Below are 21,072 nucleotides of genomic sequence, written 5' to 3'. Positions count from 1 at the left end.
CCGTAACCTTCAAAAAAGTCAGTGATTCACAAATAAAGGCTAGTGTCATGTAGTGTCCACCAGGTATTGAACATGACCATGTAAACACCCATGTAAGAATAATTGCTTCTTAAGGTAAACAAAAACTTTGAAAAGTTCATTACCTTTTCTATTTAGCCAGTGCTGTGTTTTGTTTATACTGCCAACATTGTCTTAGTTATCCTGCTAAATGGGAAAATACATCAAGTGTAACCTTAGTAATTGGCATTTTGATGACGTTGCCTTCAGGGGTCTAAACTAAATTTGGTGTAATTGGTCTATAAAACACAGTCCCTGTTTTTTTAAAGGAATTTTAGGTGATGTACTTTGTGATTGGAGTTACTACAGAAACATTCTCTTGCACATAGATGTGCTTTATTTATTTAGTATTTTGACAACTTGTTGACCTCAGGACATCCACATGAAATCTTTTGAAAAATGCTTCTTACTGTGTTTTGGGGAAGAAATAGTGCTTGCAGTTTATATTTTGGCAGGGTGTGTAAATCCTAATACAAACAGATATGTCAGTGTGATATAGATGTGATGTAATTTGCTCAAACACACTATACTTTTTTGCAGCCATTGTCTGGTTTATGTAAGTCAGTACGCTTTTATTTAATTTTAGTTACTTGTTCTCTGACATTGTCTTTTTTTGTGTGAGATATATCTCATATATGTTACAATCTGTTACTTACATTCCAAGAAATTTGCTTCCAAGTTTTAAGAGTAGATAGATGATTTAGCTTTATGGATTCTAGCTGTGGACCATGCTAACATTGCTTTATCAAGTAGCTGTGAAAGCCAATGTCAGATACTAAGATTATTTGGTTGAGAACCTCCTCTCTGCAATAAGCTTGTTTGCTAAAGTTATACAAGCAAGCCATACCTTTCGTTGCTTTTTTGTTAGATTCAAATTGGATTTTTTATTTAACAAAAATAATGCTGGATCTATAGGAATTTCTTGTTCTACCAGCGAAGACAGTATAGTAGTAACTAGGGCTACACGATATATCATCATTGTGATGTGCAATAGTCATGTTGCAATGTTTTGATTCTTGACACATGAAGTAGATACACAGTGCTGTCTCTGTGTCTGTGTGGTTGACAGGCTGCTGCTGCCTGAGAAGCACAAAGGGGAGCGCAAGGGGTAAACACAAGCTAATTACATGGCCTGTCTTCACTTACTCAGCTCTTGATCAGTCCAGACGCAAGACAGTGCATGGGTAGGGGTTGGGTTGGTGACTTCATGGGCCCTGCATTGTTTAATATTGCGATATATGTTGTTGAAAAAAAATAATTTTTGCAATGTAAAATTTTTCCAATATCGTGCAGCCCTACTAGTAACAATGTGCAAGAAGTCATGAACTTTCCTACATTATTTGACATTTTCTAAAAGCGTTTGATTTCATGCTGTCTCAAGTTTCTACCATACTAATGTCTCTCAATTTATTCTGACAAGTTTCCACAATTAGATCAGAGATTAATTAAATATATGTATATTTTTTCTATAGGTATATGGACCCCTGGGAATGAAGGACCATACTGGATCTACCTACACTGGTTCTGCCATTCAATCTGCTTCTGAGGTAATAGCAAGGAGGGACCAATTGGACAGCCGACAGGATCCTGCCCCAGTCAACCATCTTGCAAGAGCTTGGGGACCTGATCACTTACGAGACCTTCTCCATTAAAGCAGTGGATATCAGACATGGTGACATAGCAGCACTGTTGAATATGGAGGAGATACTAAAGGCTCTCGTTTCTCCTTTGATCACAATGGTTTTATACACAGACCGAAACTACAAGCGTAAATTGTGGGAGTGAATGTAATTTAACTGAGCTTAGACTTTTGTTTTCCTTGAAATCTTTTGCCCCCTTTTCTGCTCCCTTGTTTGTTTACTTGTTTTCGTTTGGGCGAATTGGTGGGGGTCAACCCCACGATGCTGGGTGCGTTTCATGTACGCCGTCTCCTTCGTCAGCTCACTCTCCAGACCAGCCTCCTCCTACTCTTCCTTCTGTGCATGCTCAGCGTCTTTGTCTCCGCCTACTTCCTCTATACTGTCAAGCGGGAACTGGAGCCTTCTACTGGAGGCGGGGCAGAAAACTGTGACGACGATGTTACCCCATCCAGGCTCCTCCCATTCCGGGAGAAAGTGGGTGGAGCTCCGGCAGCAGACGGAACCCGAACGGAACCAGTGGTTCTGGTGTTCGTGGAGAGCCAGTACTCTCAGCTCGGACAAGAGATTGTGGCGGTTCTGGAGTCGGCCCGGTTCCGGTACCAGACGGAGATATCACCCGGTAAGGGGGATATGCCAACATTAACGGATCGGGACCGAGGCCGCTTCGTTCTGATCGTCTATGAGAACATCCTGAAGTATGTCAACATGGACGCTTGGAACCGGGAGCTGCTGGATAAGTACTGCGTGGAGTACGGAGTGGGAATCATCGGGTTCTTTAAGGTGAGCTAATCCAACTTTCGTACCTCTTAATTTTTTCTTCCTTCCAACTTCTTCCTTCTTTCATTTTTCTTCCTCTCACTCCCTGCCTCTCTTTCTCTCTCTTTTCTCCTCCTAACCCATTTAGTTATGTCTTTCTCTTCACCTGCATGCTCTCTCTCTGCTCTTGTTCTCTCTCTCTGAAGACTTGGATGACTAATGTGATATCCTGCATTATTATAGTCTGACCTCACCATACGAAATGGATTTGGATCCTGCTAATTTATCACTTTCACAGTCCATTTTCACAGTAGCCGTTCTTCCTTGACAGTCTTAGTGTGAGAGGGTGGGAGGCACTGTGTTAGAGGGACCAGTTCCATTACACCCCGCTGTTTATTCTTAATAAAGGAAAAAAAAACTTTAGGAGCAGCAAACAGTACATGATTGTTTTTTAATTAGCAAGTTTCAGAATCCGAAAGACTTTTAAAAGTCTCCTGGGGGGGTTTGACCTTGTCACAGAGGGGGCTAGTCCCCCTTAAACCACTACAACACTACTGTCTCTCTCTTTGTCTCTGTCTCTCTGTTTTTGTCTACAGTAACAGTCAAAAGTCTGGACACACCTTGTATTAAGTAGTTTTTCATTATTTTAAAACATACTGCAGTGTGAATACTAAATTCATCCAAACTATGAAGAAAAACATATGAAATTATTTAGTATTAAAAAAAGTGGTACACAAACCAGAATATGTTTCAGAGTAGGCACCTCTTGCTTAAACAACAGCTTTGCAAATCCTGGCATTTATAGAGTCACCTGGAATGGGTTTAAGTTCACAGCTGTACAATGAAATTTGAAAGTATTTGCAGGTTTATTTGCAAATACTATCAAAAACATTATGATGAAACTGTTACCTCTTTTGCACAGGATCAGTTCATCAGAGTAAGAGCCCACCTAAATGCTTCACAGAGTATTTTGGTTTATTCAGTATTCATTTACAATGTAGAAAAACATTGAATGAGAAAGTGTATCCAAACCTTTTGACTGTATACTGTCACTTACTTCTCGCTCTTTCTGTCTGTGTTCTTGCTCTTTAACATTGTTTGTTCTCTTACTTTCTGTCTCTGTTATGATCTTTTTCTAGCTCTCTGTCTCTTAAGCTTGTTCTTTCTTTCTATCTCTTTACCTCTCACACTCTTGTTCTCGCTCTCTCTTGCTCTCTCATTTTAGTCATTAATGCACTCTCTCTTTCTCTTTGTATACAGGCAAATGAGAACAGTCTGCTGAGTGCCCAGCTGAAAGGCTTCCCGCTGTTCCTGCACTCAAACCTGGGTCTGAAGGACTGTACGGTCAACCCCAAATCACCTCTACTACACATCACCCGTGCACAGGAGGTCTGTTCTTCACACACATGTTGTCTAGAGAGCTGTTTTTGTATGTTTATAGTCTAACTAATTACACATTTACTTAGCTAATTAAATGAATAATCTCAGTAAAGAGCTTTATTTACATCAGAATGTTTGATGATCACCATCCTGCGTCATCCTAAACTCTCCAACTTCCAAAAATATTAGATGGTGCACCATTACACAGCTCATTACTCATCGTTGTAGTCCATGCCTGACATTTTAGGCCTGGTGCTAATACATTCATGTTGTTACCTGCTCCAGGGGTTCCTATTCTATTGGCAGTATTTTTCTATTTTTCCACAGCGACTGTAGTGTGCATTGGTAATGGTAAACAATGGGCAAACCTAAAGCTGCTTAATGCATTATTTAAAAGGGGGTTGCACAATCATAAACATATAGTGTGTGTTTGTCACAGTAAACACAAACGTTTTCATACTTTTTTTTTTTGTGTTGTACTTAAAGGACTGTATAGTCTATATAAGTGCTGGGCCATCCACCGGTTCAGCACTGCAGAGCACTGTGTAGAACAACACCGCCAAAAAAATCTGTTGCAAAGAAGCATACTGGCAGCAAAATCTCAAGACATTTAAGTCCTGGCACAGCTCGCTAGCTAATGCTAACAGTTAGCCGGTCTCGCACTGTCGTGCCTAGAGAGAAATGAGAACAGTATCTGAGGAGCTCCTGTTGCTGTTTCTCACTATGTGAGTGTTTTTATCTGTAAGGAAAACAACAGCAAACATCAACTATTTACTCAGAATAAGAGAGGAATTGAATTGTGCAGTCAATCCACGGCTTGAAAAAAAAAAATCCTCTTGTCCCCCAGATGAACCTAGAATTCAGCACAAGTGATAAAACTCCTTAAAATACTGGAAATGAGGTGCAAAAAAATCTTCAAGAGCAATAACTAAAATATAGCCCTGTTTAAATATATTAATACTGTAGCTTGAAGGATAATTTTAATGCACATTAAATTTAATTTATTTGTTAACTGGAGGAAATAAGGAATTGTGGGTGATTTTAATACTGTAATTCCTGTAATGGTTTCAATAATAACATAAGTTTAATATTAATTTTCAATGTGTCTTACTTGTGCAACAGAGCTTTTGAGAAATGTCTCTTTTGAATACTTAAACATTGAGTATTTTAGGTTTATGGAATTATTTAAAATATTTAGTTTTGTAAAGAAGTTGTGTTAAAGTTGTTAGCGCATCTCTTTTTAAGGTCTATTGTTCATATTATTGGACCCAATAGAAATCAAAGCCTTAATTTAAACCCTTAGTGTTTTATATTATATGTACTTCTAACAGTACAGCAAGTCACAAACCTATATAAATGTGAAACCGCCAGAATCTTGAAAAATACTATGAAACACATTTTTGGTAATACCGCCCAGCACTAGTCTATATTGATTTCTCTTTTTCCCTCTCTCTTTTAGGTAGTCCGAGGCCCTCTCCCTGGCGATGACTGGACAGTCTTCCAGTCTAACCACTCAACATACGAGCCTGTGCTACTGGCCAAGACCCAGTCAGCTGACAGCGTGGGGCTGCGTGCTGTTCTCCACACGTCCGTGGTGCAGGACCTGGGTCTTCACGACGGCATTCAGCGTGTCCTGTTCGGCCATAACCTGGCCTTCTGGCTCCACAAGTTGGTATTTGTGGATGCTGTGGCCTTCCTTACGGCTAAGAGGCTGTCTCTGTCTCTGGACAGATACGTGCTTGTGGACATTGATGACATCTTTGTGGGAAAAGAGGGCACCAGAATGAAGGTGTCTGATGTGAAGGTGAGGGTGAGCTGTGCTGGGACTGACTGCCTTTGCCTTTTCTCTTTGCTTGAGTCTTGTTGGTTTGCTGAGCCCATTTTACACAAGTATGTGAATGGAGGTTAGTGTTCTCATCCAAGCGTATTGAGCTTGTTTTGAGATGTTTTAACCGCAGTTTGAACAGAGCCAGTGGAACTTGCATGTCTTGGAGAATGCATGTGCTGTCCCACACCCTCTACATTAGAAATGCAGGGTATAATCCAGGATAATAGAGGCATTCATACATTGTAGGGTCAAAGGTCAAAAGTATTGAGACTAAGGCTTGGTGATATGGATAAAAAAATATTTTGATATTTTTTGCTGAATGGTGTTATACGAAACACATCTCAATATTAATACACTAATTAATTATTAGTAGCCTACAAACTAATAGTTAGTAGTCTACAAACAAGGGACATAAAAATACAGTGTGCTTTTTGAAAAAGTGCATCTGAAATGATTCAATAAATAAAAATAGCAGATTGAGTTTTACTATTTTATGTTCTATAAATCTGGGCTGAAGCAGTGTCAGATTTATTCTGATACCCATGTGAAGGATCTGATTGGTCAGTTCAGGTTAGAGTGGGCATGTCTGCTCTAAAGATCAGAGTTTAGTACAGTGGTGGCGATTCACCCTTCTGTTTATTAACTCAAAACAGGAGATGTGCTTGTTTTGATGAAGTCAGATTCTGCCACCTCTTTCTCTTTTTATAGAGCACTTCATACCTTGCCCCACGCTCAAATCTGCATGGATCTCACTGGCTGAAGAGGCTCTTTGGGGATATTTACACACATGTGATTGGTCTTTGAGTTTCCTGCACTGCAAAGCCCCCACTGTAAACGCTAGTAAAGTTACACAGCTTAAAATGCACACTGAAAATCAAATAGTTCTCAATAGTTGGCCAGCGAGTATAGTAAGCTCCTCTTCTTTATCCTCTGTTTTGTGTGCCTGCATGGTGAATCAGTCGGGGAGAGAGGTGAGGTGAGGTAAAGCTTTGCAGAGACTGAGAGCAGAGAGGAGAACTGACTGAGCTCACTGGAACACAGCATAGTCTACATCGATATAAATGATATTGTCTCATCTTATATCTCCTATAAAAATATATTGATATTGAGACGCCGACAGCCGCAGCTGTGATTGGTCTGCCAGGCCTCGTGTTCCCTCCCACACATTCCCGCATTTGCAGTTTAAACTGCAGAGTGACACAGAGCTGCTGATATGCATAGCTACAATGTAGGTTTGACACAGAAGTATAAATTGGGCTTAAGGGGTGTCCACGAATGTTTGGACATATAATATATCTTCATCTTTCAGCTCCTGACTGTATTATCATTGGTCCTGACTTGTCACTGTCTCTAAATGTGAAGGATGCCTCATTTACCTGAACCAAGACTACATTAGTGAATCCTGTAAGCTCTCTGAAGTGGAAACAGTTCAAAGTACTGAATGTGTGAAGAATTAGAGTAAGCACAAAGCAGGGAAGGTGGAGCTGGAGTGGTTGCATGTAGAAACGTAGAACGTTGGAGCCAAGCTGCTTTGTGTACTGTATAATCTAAGTCATGCTCTGCTTTATTCTACTGAAAAGTTTCTGTTTATATGTCAGTGTATATTTGTTGTTTGTGTGACTTATTCTCCTCCTCCTCCTCTTTTGTCTTCAGGCATTGTTGGAGACTCAGAACGAGCTGCGGAAGTCGATCCCAAACTTCACCTTTAACCTCGGCTTCTCAGGGAAGTTCTACCACGCAGGTCAGTGGGTGGTAAACAGGGATAAATGCTCTTTATGCTTCAGCAACACTATGTTTTTATTACATGCTCTGCTGCTGCACTGCCTGTAGCAACAGTAATGCTTTTGTGTCATTCTACACACTTTTGGTGGTGGACAGGGGTTAGCATGGGCACTGGGGGGACTGGTCTACAGATACACAGCAGAAAGAGAGATGTACTGTGTGCTGTAAGGTATTCCTCCTGTGCCACGTGATTTCTTGAGACTTGAGACTTTTCCAGTCAATTCCACCCATATTGGACAGCCTTTGTTGCTCTCAAACATCAATAAACCTTAGGCAGGCAACACTGTGTTGCAGATTTTTTTGATTGGTCCCACCTTGGACCACTACATTTGTTAAAATCAATCAGCATGCTGATATAACATAATGTATTTATTTAAGAGTGAGGAAAAATAGGAGAGGTAACTTTTGCAAAGGTTTCAGTCCTTAATTAGCTTGTTAGAGCTATGGCTTGTTCAACTCTTTAAACATCTCTAAACAGGTTTTCTGCACATTACAGTCTGATAATTACAGTCACTGTTTATTGTATTAAAGTTATTTGTTTGTATTGTTAAATCAGAAAAAAATATAATTTTATGTGCTTTATTTACACACATTTTTCCTGGGGTTAGTTTAATGTATTTGGCAAAATATTAATAATTATAATATAAAATATTTGGCAATATAATAATAATTACAGTCACTGTTTATTGTATTAAAGTTATTTGTATGTATTGTTAAATCAGAAAAATATATAATTTTATGTGCTTGATTTGACACACTTTTTTCCTGGGGTTAGTTTAATGTAGTTGGCAAAATAACGCAGTGGTTCTTAACCCTTAGCTTGGCAACCCCCTGCTCAGCACATTTTAATGTGTATCAGCACAACTGATTTGGCTAATTTAGCTAAATACCAAACCTTTTCTGGGTTAATAGAGTGTGTTACATCAGGAAACCTCTAAAATGTGCAGGGCAGTGAGGTGACTTAGTGCGTTTGCGTGCGTACACAACTGTGCTTGTAGACCTTGATTAGATTCCTCAAGGTGATGATCTCATACTGTTTTATTATGTAGAGGGAAATGTGGGGGGGCGTAGGTGCTGATGAGGAGCATCTAGGTGATGACCTAGTGGTGCCCTCTGTTAACGAGGTATGTGTGTGTGTGTGTGTGTGTGTGTGTGTGTGTATGTGTGTGTGTATGTGTGTGTATGTGTGTAGGTACTGATGAGGAGGATCTGGGTGATGACCTCTTGTTGTCCTATGTTAATGAGTTCTGGTGGTTTCCGCACATGTGGAGTCACATGCAGCCTCACCGCTTTCATAACCAGAGTGTGTTAGCAGAGCAGATGCTCCTCAACAGACGCTTTGCTGAGGTGAGTATTCTGTACATGTATGCGTTTCCCAGCTGCAGACCAGAGGGTATTGGTTTCTCAATATATAATAACCTAGTCCTCAGTATACAGCACTGTGAATGGAGATTCTGCTTGTAAAAAAAATACGTAGTTTATGACTTAGCCTAATCCCTGTCCGTGAAACCAACCCAGAAATAATGTAATGTATTCATCTTAAAAACGGGAAAATGGAGAAAAATGGCATGCAGAAGTTTGAGCACCCAAAAGATTTGAACTCTCAGATAACTTTCGCCAATGTCTCAGTCCTTAATTTGCTTTTTAGGGGCTTTGGCTATAAACCACTGCAGTCATGTTGCTGGCACTATTTTGTAGTCTGCGCTATGTTGGTAATGCCCATATTTGGAGTCCCATGTCTAAGCTGACTTTTTAAATAGGAAAAATGAATGGGCTTTTCAAAAACCTGCCTCAATCATATTTTTGGTAAATAAATATGTTCAGAACCCTGTATGTTTTATTTTTTGTTGATTTTTCTCCTAAACAACACTTTATCCTCTGAATTACCAGATTGTTTAAGAGTCATAATGAGAAAAATGCTACATTTGAGCTAATGCTACAGCGCAGTTAACTGACGTTTCAGCACAAGCAGCTCAGCACAATAGATACGTTTTTGAAAAGCACATTCATTTTCCCTATTTAGAAAGTAAGATTAGACACATGACAATATGGGCATACAAGGACTACAAAATGACGCACGACTGCAGTGTTCTATGGCAACCCAGGAAGTTTTGTCCACAAGTTCAAAGTAGACTGCAGTGATTGCCTACATCAGGATCAGTGATGGGACCAGACGGGATTATAAGCCCAAGTTTACCCATTTGAAAGTGACATTTTACCTTAACAGGAAGAGAAACGGACACAAGTTGTTAACTGGTGCAGAGCTCTGGCGTTCATGCCACACATCCTCATCACTAGAAGAGCTATTTCCCCTTTTCCCATGGAGTCCCATGGAAGGGGGGCAGTTTTGTCTGCATCAATAACAGTAACACTGATGCATGTAGAAAATAATGACATAATAATGAATAGTGTTCCCCATGCATAGAAAAGGTTAACCAGAACATTGGAAAGAAAACTTTATCCTGCTTAAAGGATTGCTAGAAAAGTGAATCAAATCCCTGGTTTGACTGCATTAAATCATCATGAAAATTTAACACACACTGCAGTGGTGACGCCTCTGAAACAGCTTCTTCCCCAAGGCCTTCAGTCTGCTGAACAGCCAGTTACATAGTGTACCGATCCACAGGTCCGTCACAGCCTGTCTCACCTGTCTCATCTCATAGCTCATCTTTTGCTTTGGGCACATTTCCCTTTTTGCTATTTTGAAACTATAAAAGGTTAAAATAAAAAATGGATATATTCTTGCTTAAATATTAAACATTAAGATACAATAGGCTGTCAGAGTAAGTTGAGTAGAATGAGCTGTGGTTGAGGGAACTCAAAGGATAAAGGTTGATGGGAGGTCTAACTTAATGCCGTTTTTTAAAAGACCACATACATTTCCAATACATGACAACTAATACATTGTACATACATATTTGCCTGCCTGTTCTTTATTATTTTTAATTCTTTCAAATAATAATTATTGACAGTACACTGTCATAATTAATGACAGTACACATTAGGGTACTACTTTTGTGCTGTTTTTAGCAAAAGAAAAGTTCACACTATGCATGTATAGTGTGAAAAGTTCAACATATACATGCACCCCTCATTAATAACTAATTAAGTGCTTTAGTATAGATCCCCATGCACTGTTTTATTGATCAGCAGTGTGGTTCTTATCTCTTGGAGTCCATTCAAAAGCAGCTTCCATGTGATTTCCAAGAAGCTGATGCTGCTCCACCTTCTATTGTTAAGTGTTTGGTGTAAGGACCTGAATAGCCTGATTATCTTGATTATGTGAAGACGTGTGTTATGGGTGGAGTTAAAAATTTAAGCATCATATTTGATCTACATTAGATTATATTAGCTGATGTGCAGGGCCGGATTAAAAGAATGGGCTGAAAGGGCTGCAGTCCCGGTCGCTGAATGTCAAATGACAAAAATTTATTAAAAAAACGAAAATTACAAGCAATAAAAAAGGAAAGAGCGACAGAATTATTACAGAAAACACCCAAATTAACCAACGTGGAGTAGTCAGCCTGCTGTAGCAGCTACCACCAGCAAAGATGCGCTGCGCTCTCTCTCTCTCTCTCGCTCGCTCTCTCTCTCGCTCTCTCGCTCTCTTGCTCTTCCGCAGCGCGGAGCTGAATTCAGCGCGAGGCTACAAATATTAAACATTTAGTTAAATAAATGAAGATGAGTAAGGACCTGTAAATTTAATCAAATATTGTCAAATATAAAGTTAAGGTTGAGGTTTTGGTGAGCTGTTTCTATGACTTGAAACTGAAACTAACTGAAACTGAAACTTTTATTATTCTTCGCATTCATCAGAAAGCCTTTGATTGTGTTTTAAATGAGTTTTTATTTCATATTAATTATTGTTTTATTCATTTGAAATATTTTTTATTATTTTATTGATTAAATTATTTTTTTCTTCATATAATATACATTCTTTATTTTTTCTGTATCCATTTTAATGATCTTTTTAAAGTGTCCTATTTTTCCTTTTTTGCGTATATATTTTATTCGTCTATAGTAAATGTCAGTTTTTAGTTATTTCTAATCAACCCCCACCCCCCACGATATCATCGTCCATCGCGATGTTTCCCTGTAAACATCGTCAAATGCCAATTAAAGAGACATCGCCCAACCCTAAATTGAATTGAAATCATAATACCAGTTCACTTTAAATGGTAGTCTGTTATAGATTGGTACTGTGTACGCTGTCGCTGATGTGTCAGTGTGTTTGTGTGGAAAAAAAGACCCCTTAAAAATGATGAGTTTCTTTGATTTTACTAAATTGAAAACCTCTGGAATATAATCAAGAGGAAGATGGATGATCACAAGCCATCAAACCAAACTGAACTGCTTGAATGTTTGCACCAGGAGTAAAGGCATAAAGTTATCCAAAAGCAGTGTGTAAGACTGGTGGAGGAGAACATGCCAAAATGCACAAGAATTGTGATTAAAAAACACCAAATATTATATAAAAATTTAATAAATCACAGTAGCAAACTTTTACGTAAGAGCCTTAATATGCAATATGTATAAAATAATGTACTTTAAGTTGTGTTGGGTATACTTTAACAACCTTCATCCTAGCATATGTTTTTCATCCGCACACTGCCCCCCTTACACACACTCTTTAAAGTTTGTGGACCTGAGTTAAATGATCTTCCTCAGGTGGTTACATTTATCTTAATTAATCTGTGCAGAGAATTAAAAAAAATATTCTTTGTAATTCTCCTGCTTCACATTTTTGTGACATTTCATGTTCATCAGAAGTGTTTGGCATTGACCGAGTATATGTAAAAATACAAATTATTTTGTTTCTGACTGTAGGAACACTCCATCCCGACTAACCTGGGCTATGCAGTGGCCCCTCACCACTCGGGGGTCTATCCAGTTCATGTGCAGCTGTATGATGCATGGAAGAAAGTGTGGGGAATCAGAGTGACCAGCACAGAGGAGTACCCTCATCTCAAACCCGCCCGCTACCGCCGGGGCTTCATCCACAGCGGCATTAGCGTGAGTACAGACACACAATAAAACAAAAGTCTCACTTTTGCGCCCAGTACCAGTATGATTTCATTCTCACCACTGTACTGTGACATTTCGAGCAGATACACAAGGGAGATAATTGCTCATAAACCACATTGCATTACAATGATGAGAATTCAGATAGCGTGATAATGGGCCCTGGACAATTCAAGATCTTTTACTTTTACCAGGCTTTGTTTGAGGCTCTCATTTATCCTTAAAATTAAATTCTTTGTAAAGGAGGTTGAGAGTTGCAAAACTGTCTAAGTGTTCTCCCGTAACTCCTTACCAATATTTTACCTACCCAAGATGCCGAGTGGTCTAGTGCTGCCACTATGATCGGGAGATCACTGCCGGAGCCCTGAGAGAGCACAATTGGCCTTGCTCTCTCTGGGTGGGTAGATGGCACTCTATCCCCTCATCACTCCTAGGGTGATGTCAGTCAGCCCAAGGCCTATAGGAACCGAGTCGCTGCGCTTTCCTCCGAGTATGTTGGCTAATCAGTAATGCTACATTAGCAGCCGTTCAAAAAAAGAAATGGTGGCTGACTTCACATGTGTTGGAGGATGCATGTGCTAGTCTTTACACATATATATTATCTGTCTGTGAGAAGGATAAATAGGGTTGCTCTCTCTGGGTTTGAAAAGCATTATCGCACATTTGCTTCCAGAATTTGTGTGTATTAAATGTTATCCCTTCTTTCATTCCAGCCCATTTAGTAGGGCTCTCATTTAGTGATTTTTGTGATTGGGAACGTGGATGAAATACTAAAACTGAGGTTAGGAACAGATTTGGAATATAATACAACACAAAAGACAAGAAAAAAAATCTGTATAAAGCAAAAAATATATTATTTTAATTATTATTAATAAAAAAAGAAAAATATATATATATAGTCTGTACATTAATAAATGTAACAATTTACCCAAATTAGGACCTTCCCTGTCACTAGTAATGCCTCAAAAAATAACTCTCTAAGTTATTTCTGTAATTTAATTTCCTCAGTCCACAGAGCTTTTTTCCAAGAATATCTCTACATTCTCTCAGTTATTTAATTGCGTTTCTTGACCTGCTTAAATGGTTTGGTTTGTTAGTCAAGTAACCAATTAAATAATAAAGACCTAAGTCATAACTGATAAGACCTTACTGGTCAATTAATTTCTTAGATTTTACTTGAAATATGTTGACCTTTTGACAGAAGGTGCTAGTGTCTCAGAACAACTTTTGTTCACACTTTAAGCCCTCCCCGGAATTTACCTGACATCACCTATCCTGGGATTTCCATTACACCTTGTATTCACACTTCATTTGTTCTTGTTTAATTAGTGGGAAACTCAGGGTACAAGGACATATGTGTGTGGAAGGGCCTGTTATTGCTAGTCTCTCACACATGGATTTTATTGCACACCTGTGTAGCATTTTTACACACACACATACACACACACACACACAAACACACACACACAGTCTGCCAATCTCTGTTGTTTTTCATCGTCATATTCTTTTGTTTTTGACCTTAAAAACCTTTGCTTTATTTCATGTTTCGTGCTTCTCTTCATTTTTCTTTTGATGTTTTCTCACGTGTTTCATCACACACATTCTCTCTGCCTCTGTCACTCTGTCTGTTTTGTCACTCTCTCTCTCTCTCTCACTCTCTGTTGAATTATTTTGTTGTTTTTTCTTTCTCTTACAGTATGTTCTTACTCTTTCTGTAAGAGAGAAAGAAATTCACTCTTCTTCACGTTCTGCAAAACTTACAGTTCGCTGGAACTGTCACACTGTCTGCCTGTCTGTATCTGTCTGTCTGTCTGTCTGACCCTCCCTCTCTCTGCTCTGCCCCCTCGTACACTTCCTCTTCACTCACCCTTTAACCTCTGCAGTGTTAATAATGGTAATAAACTGTGAGGATTTACTCTAGAGTTTCCTCCCTCTTTACTTTAAATGGCAGTTTTGGCCGGTCTGGACTATCATTCCTTCCGTCAGTCTCCTCGCTGGCTTTGTTTCAGCCGCCCCCCGCTGGCCCTACGTGTGATTGTCCTTGAGGCAGAGGAGGCAGAAGGACAGCAGAGAGTGGTTTAGCTGATTGCTGAGAGCAGATTTATATTCACATCTCTGTGTGTTCTGCTTCTCATTGATTTTCATATAGACCCCCCGAGCTCATGAATGCTCTCAGAGAGATCATGAATATTGCATTAGGCCTCGCTCTATTTATTGCAGGGGAGAGAGAGAAGCTCACACTTTTCTTTAGCCCAGGAGAGCTGTCTATCTGTGTGTGTGTGTGTGCGTGTTTTTTTTTCTGAAATTGTATTAATTCTGTGGATGTGTGTGTGTGTGTGTGTGTGTGTGTGTGTGTGTGTGTGTGCATCCAGAATGTCCAGGGTATTTTTCTGAAATTGCTTTTATGCAGTTCTATATGTGTGGGGGTGTAGGTAATATACTGTGTACAGGCACCCCTGAAAAAACACATCTTTTTATTGATATTTCATGTGAAAACACGTAAACAGACAACCTCAGAAGCAACTTTTTTCTCACATGCCACAAGTCATGGGATAGCAGTATGTAAATTGAAAGAACAAAGTGTTACCTTAAGTGATGGCTACATCTACGCCTATACCTCTGTGTGCCACTGCCACAGAAACACAATTACAATTTTTACTTCTTTTTTAATAGTTTAGATTAAATAGGTTGTCCCAGGTTGTCCTGGTTGTAAAAGGTTATAGGTAGTCATGTGCATGGGGATGAACACCAATCAAGCATAATAATTTTGGACACCTTCTTGTTTCTACACCCATTATAAATTTTCAGCTCTACAGGGCATATAGGACACTTGGTAGTTCTATAATTACAGACTGTAATCACTTTTACTTCCTTTCACCCTGTTCTTCAATGGTTAGGACCCCACAGGACCACCACAGAGCAGCTGTTACTTCGATAGTGGATTATTCTCAGCACTGCAGTGACACAGCTATGGTAGTAGTGTGTTAGTGTGTGTTGTGCTAGTATAAGAGGATCACAAGCAGCACGGCAGTGATGCTGGAGAAAAAAAAAAAAAGCTGGTCATAGTGTTATGCTTGATCAGCGTATGCATGTTGGGTGTGCTGGTGTGAAAAACAGAGGCTTATCTTCTAACATTCTCTCATCAGGTGCTGCCCAGGCAGACTTGTGGTCTGTTCACTCACACTATCTTCTATAAGGAATACCCTGGAGGCCCTCAGGAGCTGGACAAGCTGATCGATGGAGGAGAGCTCTTCCTCACTGTGCTGCTCAACCCAGTAAGTACCACTTCACAGTCCCCCCTGTTCTTACTGAAAATACAATATATAGGCATCTGCTCATTCGTTTGGATGGTGACCTCAACACCTTATCCCAAAAGTATCTTAAAGTATTGGGATTTAAACCACCATTCACACAAAGCATTGCAGACTGTTCTCATGCAGAGTTCCCCAATTGTGGAACACACTTCCTTCTACTACCAGAGCAGGAGAATCTCTCGTTATCTTTAATAAACTCCTGAAGACAGAGCTCTTCAAAGAGCACTTACTCTCCTAACACCTCTAACAAGCTAATGACTCCACCTCCTTTCTATTCCTCCTCTATCCCACTATTTCCTTTTGGCCTCCTTTAGGCCCTGTCTAAAATGTTTTTGCTTTGAACTTCTTCACCCTCTATTGCTAAATGTACATCATTTGTTTGTAAGTTGCTTTATATATAAGTGTACGCTAAATGTAATGTATTGGCTGGAGCACCGTCATTCCAGAGAACACAGTTCCACTGCTCCCCAGCTCAATGCTCCCAGCATTACATTACAACCCCTATATACCCCTATAGACTTATACCCCTCTCACCCCAGTTTACCTCGGTTTCATTTACATTACTGTTTATATTCTGAACTGAATATAATGTTGCATGTTTATAAATCAGTGGTTTCCATCTCACAGACTGGAACAACTGCGCTTTGTGGTCTTTTTGACTGACCACATATAAACCATGAGAGACCATGACTTGTGTATAATCAGTGTGTAATCACTGTGGCGCATTCCTTCTAGTGGCTTATTGCTATCATGTGCAACATGATAAAATACACCATTGTCAAACACGTTTATTATTATTATGTTTAGTATTATTTTTGTCATCAGCTAAAAACTCCTAATTTCAATTCTTGACCTGTCCAACTGGTCTTTTGGTTAATTAACTAGCTGAATAATAAGATCTATTTACCTGATTAAGTTTGTTTATTGTTCACCATCTAAAGTCATTTTACAGTAACTTATGTTTGCTAAGCAACTTAATTGTAAAATATTGTTCAGTGAATTGCACAATGGTCACTTTAATACAGAATAGCTGTGTGGCCATGTGTGTACCCTATATATGTACAATAATGTGACAAATATATAGATACATATTTTTAAGCATGCATTTCAATACATTACAATATTTTTACAGTTCCTGTACCTCTTTTCATGCACTGTTTTTATTCTTTAAATAATTTTGTACATTGAAAATTTAATATTGAGGACGTTAAAGCTATACAGGAACATGTGGGATTACTTAACAAACAAAATGGTTAAACAAACCAGAATATGTTTTATATTTCAGATTCTTTTAAATACCATATTTTTCTTTGAGGACAGATTTGAACACTCTTGGTATTTTATAGAGGTGTGCCAAAAAATCGATTCACATAAGAATCTTGATTCTCATTTACTACGATTCAGAATCGATTTAAAATGTCCCAAAATCGATTCTGAGGGGCGGGTTTTGGACTGATTTTGGGCTGGGTATTTTTGTTGGACCTGGCAACCCGCTTGTCCCTTCAAACCGAGGTCTTCCAGACCCACACAGAGCGTAGTAGGTGTTTGAGAATCACCGGTAAGATGGCAGAACAAGCACTATATTACCTTAGATTAACGTGTAGTTTTAATGTTTTATGGCAGAATGCTTCATAACAAGCATAAAAAAGATCGCTAGTAGTTAGTTTCAGTAACTGTTAGCTAGCTAACAAGCTAACTTTCCAGTTCCACCTTAAATAACGCTACAGGTGGCAGCAGGCTGCAGCATTTAAGGCGGAACGGAAAAATAAAATAAGCTAATCAGAGCTAATTTCAGCTCCTCATCACAGAGGAATTAAGGAATGGACAATATGAATTAATTTCTCCACCTCCTGCCCCCTTTCTGAAGAAATACAACGACCTTAAATTAACTAGTTAATCAGCAGCTGCTCCTGAACTTTAGCGCTCCACTGCTATCATCACATCAGCCCAGCAGCGTCACCTACACACCACCGCTAGTAGCCTGGTAATAAAGCAGTGTTATTTATTATTTATTTATTGTTCATTAACGTCATTGTGATATCCCAGTGATTCCTCTGTCACTGATGACCCACATTCCTGCACATTTTATTGTTTTTGTAACACATTACCTGCTTCAGGACCAGTGTATATTATGGAGGGTTTTTTTTCAATACGATTCATAAGCCAGAAGCAGAAATTTTTATAATTCAAATCGTTTTGAATCAAAAATCGATTTTGAATCGAATCGTGGCCCCCAAAATCGGAATCGAATCGAATCGTGAGATAGTAATCGATTCCCACCCCTAGTATTTTAATCTCAGTGTGGGAGAGTCACATGGAATAGTTTTCTCAGCATCTTGAAGGAGTTTCTGGAGGTGCTGAACAATTTTTTTCTTTCAGGCTGTGAAGCTCCAGCTCATCCCAAATCACCTCAAATCACCATCTCAGTTCATCAGATTTAGATCAGGGGATTGTGGAGGACAAACCCTTTTTCTGTACTATGTAATTCCATATGTGTCTCTTAATTGTTTTCATGTCTTTTATATTAATCTACATTGTAGAAAATACATAAAATATAGAAAGAAAGAAAAACATTGAAAGGGAATGTGTGTCCAAACCTTAGACTGATCGTTTAGATTAAAGAAAGCTAGCCAATAAGACATTAAATAACAAATTCTTGTTTTTATTTACCCTTATATTCACATTGTATTTAAGATTAAATGATCTCTTTTCGTTTTATAGTTAGTGTACTTTAAATTACAGTACATTTACATTACAACCAGAGCTCCACTACTTTACCAGGTTTTGTCTGTGCAGGTTGTGTAATTCTGTTCTTAAATTCAATTGAAAAGCTTGATCGCATTGGTACCTGTACTTGGCACTCTGCCAGAGCATGTGAAACACCACTTCACCTGAAGCTTCATTAGGAACTCCATCCAGTGCTGATCTAATGATGTGCTAATTAGCCCATGGTCCACTGGCACACTCCTGGCTTGGTATGATGAATGAGCAGTCAGTTGTAGTGCACTAGAGAACAGTATGTTTGACCTTAATGAGCTAGTCTCTCACTATTGATCAGGGTGATCAATACAGGAGTGTGATCAGCTCATTGTGTCTCAAAGAATGATCTTTACTCTCTTCACACTTTTTCTTCCTCTGTAGTTCAGCCGTTAAACAGCTATTAAATCCTCACAAACCTTCAGTAAATAACACATATATACTTTTAAATGTTATAAAGTGTTAGTTATAAATATGAAGTACTTAATAAACTAATGAAAAATGTAACACATGAGGATAGAGAATAAGTACAGGAGCATAAATAACAACACCCGGAGTTTTACAGGATTTATAGGTAAAGGTTCATCACTGTTTAACAGTTTAACTGTGGTTCTAAATACAAAACTGTTTATCTTTATCTCTTCCCTATCTCTTTCTTTCTTTTTCAGATCAGTATCTTTATGACCCATCTGTCTAATTATGGAAATGACCGCTTGGGTCTGTACACATTCAAGAAGCTGCTGCATTTCGTGCAGACGTGGACTCGTCTGAGACTGCAGACCCTGCCCCCGCTGCAGCTCGCTCACAAATACTTCAGCCTCTTCCCCTCAGACAGAGAGCCACTGTGGCAGGTGTGTGTTTGCATATGCGTTTGTGTGTGTGTGTGTGTGTGTTGTATGCATCATGTGTCTAATGAGTTTTGTGTAATGTCTTGTTTAATGCACTTTTTTAAAAATATTTTTTTATATAGTAGTGCTTTTTCTTTTCAAATTTAGCAGAGAAGTATGTATGTTATAGAAACTGCATACTAGTATAATGTGTGGAAGTCCAATTACTACTGTCTTGGAAAGTGTGTTGCTATAATAGATTCTATACTGCAGTATTATTGCATTGGAAGGTGTGGAAGATTTTTGCAGTAGTGGAAGTTGAGCTGATTTAGCAATGCTTGGTACTGTCGTAGTAAAAAAAATGCATAAGTACTGCAGTAGGAATAGTTGCATTGCTTTAATAGATTGTATAGTAGTAGACGTTGTTATATTACACAGTATGGAAGTGTTACTACCTGATCTAGGTAATGCTGTAACAATATGATGGTGTATGATGGTGAAATAAAAAACAGGAGACGGGGGTAAAGTCAGTGGCGTGCAGTGAATATAGTGGGTACCCCTTCTGCAAAACCATCAACAGACTCATTACTACATCCTTCTCAAAATCAAGGGAAAAGGGTCACGCAGACACAAACGGGGGAAAAGCCATTTTAAAAAGCTTTGATTGGTTAAAACAGCTGTCAGTCAGATAAGAGTCCTGTAGCAACTGAAAAACACAGACTAATGCTTTAAATTAGTTGCTGTTTTTTTTATTTTAGTTAATGTATAAAATAAGTACACATACACTTACAATAACTATAATATATATATATATTTCCTGATTTAAAATTATGTAATTATTTACATGCACTTATTGTCACCCCTTCTCTGAAGGGATAGAAGGGCCTCACTGCACACCACTACACAGTAAAAATGGCACAGGCTATAATCGAAGTCAAGAAACAGGTGAGAGATCAAAACAGGTAATCAATACAGAACAATTGTGAACAATACGAAACAACAAACAAAAATAATCTTCTAATGTGAGTTTGGCACCTCTTTTAAGTGGAGTTGAGGGTGGAGCGAAAACGGACTATGAAGGGCAGCAAGGCTGTGGACTGGTTTGGGTGATGTAAACCATGGAGTGGAATGGACTGGAACACAAGCACCAAACCCAAAAAAACACAAGCACACAACAGGAAGGCATATTGTAGTAGTTGTAGTACTGTTGTAGATGACGCGAAAGCCCAATATTTGTAGTAGAAGTTGTATTGCAGTAATGGAATGTGCACTGCAGTAGTAATATATAGTTGTAATGCAGCATTAAAATTGTGTTGATGTTGTGGTATTGCAGAAGTAGAAGGTGTGGTAGCCTTACTGCTGTAGTAATTGTTATATTACTGTAATGGAAGGTGTAGAAGTTGTAATGCTGTAGTAAAAAATGTGGATGTTGTATTGCAGTAATTATAGTTGTATTGCAGTAGTAAAAAGCATGGATGTTGTAATGCAGTAATAAGAGGTGTGGAAATGTTATAGTCCTAGTATGAGGTGTGGTAGTTGTTTGTTTATAGTAGAAGGTGTTAAAGCTGTATTTGTGTAGTCTATAGTATGTATTTTACCGGAAAAAGATCTTAAACCTGTTCTCTTTATTGTAGCCATTTATCAATATTAACCAAATATTTGTTATGCTCTGGTGCACAGGCTATTCCTGTTCCTGCATCCTCCTCTAC

At 38.8% G+C, this 21,072-nt stretch overlaps 1 protein-coding gene across 2 annotated transcripts in view; it reads left to right on the top strand.

The window, feature by feature from the left end:
- Positions 1–21,072, top strand: part of ndst1a (N-deacetylase/N-sulfotransferase (heparan glucosaminyl) 1a) — a 102,157-nt gene that overhangs the window by 65,450 nt on the left and 15,635 nt on the right. For both annotated transcript variants that reach the window (XM_007232216.4, XM_022665576.2), the window contains 8 exons: positions 1,530–2,477; positions 3,714–3,842; positions 5,293–5,637; positions 7,315–7,402; positions 8,636–8,790; positions 12,271–12,456; positions 15,612–15,740; positions 19,205–19,387. In XM_007232216.4, the coding sequence (XP_007232278.3) occupies positions 1,959–2,477; positions 3,714–3,842; positions 5,293–5,637; positions 7,315–7,402; positions 8,636–8,790; positions 12,271–12,456; positions 15,612–15,740; positions 19,205–19,387 (1,734 nt within the window). In that variant the 5' untranslated portion in view covers positions 1,530–1,958. The remainder of the gene's footprint in view (positions 1–1,529; positions 2,478–3,713; positions 3,843–5,292; positions 5,638–7,314; positions 7,403–8,635; positions 8,791–12,270; positions 12,457–15,611; positions 15,741–19,204; positions 19,388–21,072) is intronic.

The sequence above is a fragment of the Astyanax mexicanus genome, chromosome 2 (genome assembly GCF_023375975.1).
Source record: "Astyanax mexicanus isolate ESR-SI-001 chromosome 2, AstMex3_surface, whole genome shotgun sequence".
NCBI lineage: Eukaryota > Metazoa > Chordata > Actinopteri > Characiformes > Acestrorhamphidae > Astyanax > Astyanax mexicanus.
Note: the sequence above shows the minus strand (reverse complement) of the source record. Positions and strands in the feature narration are given on the sequence as shown.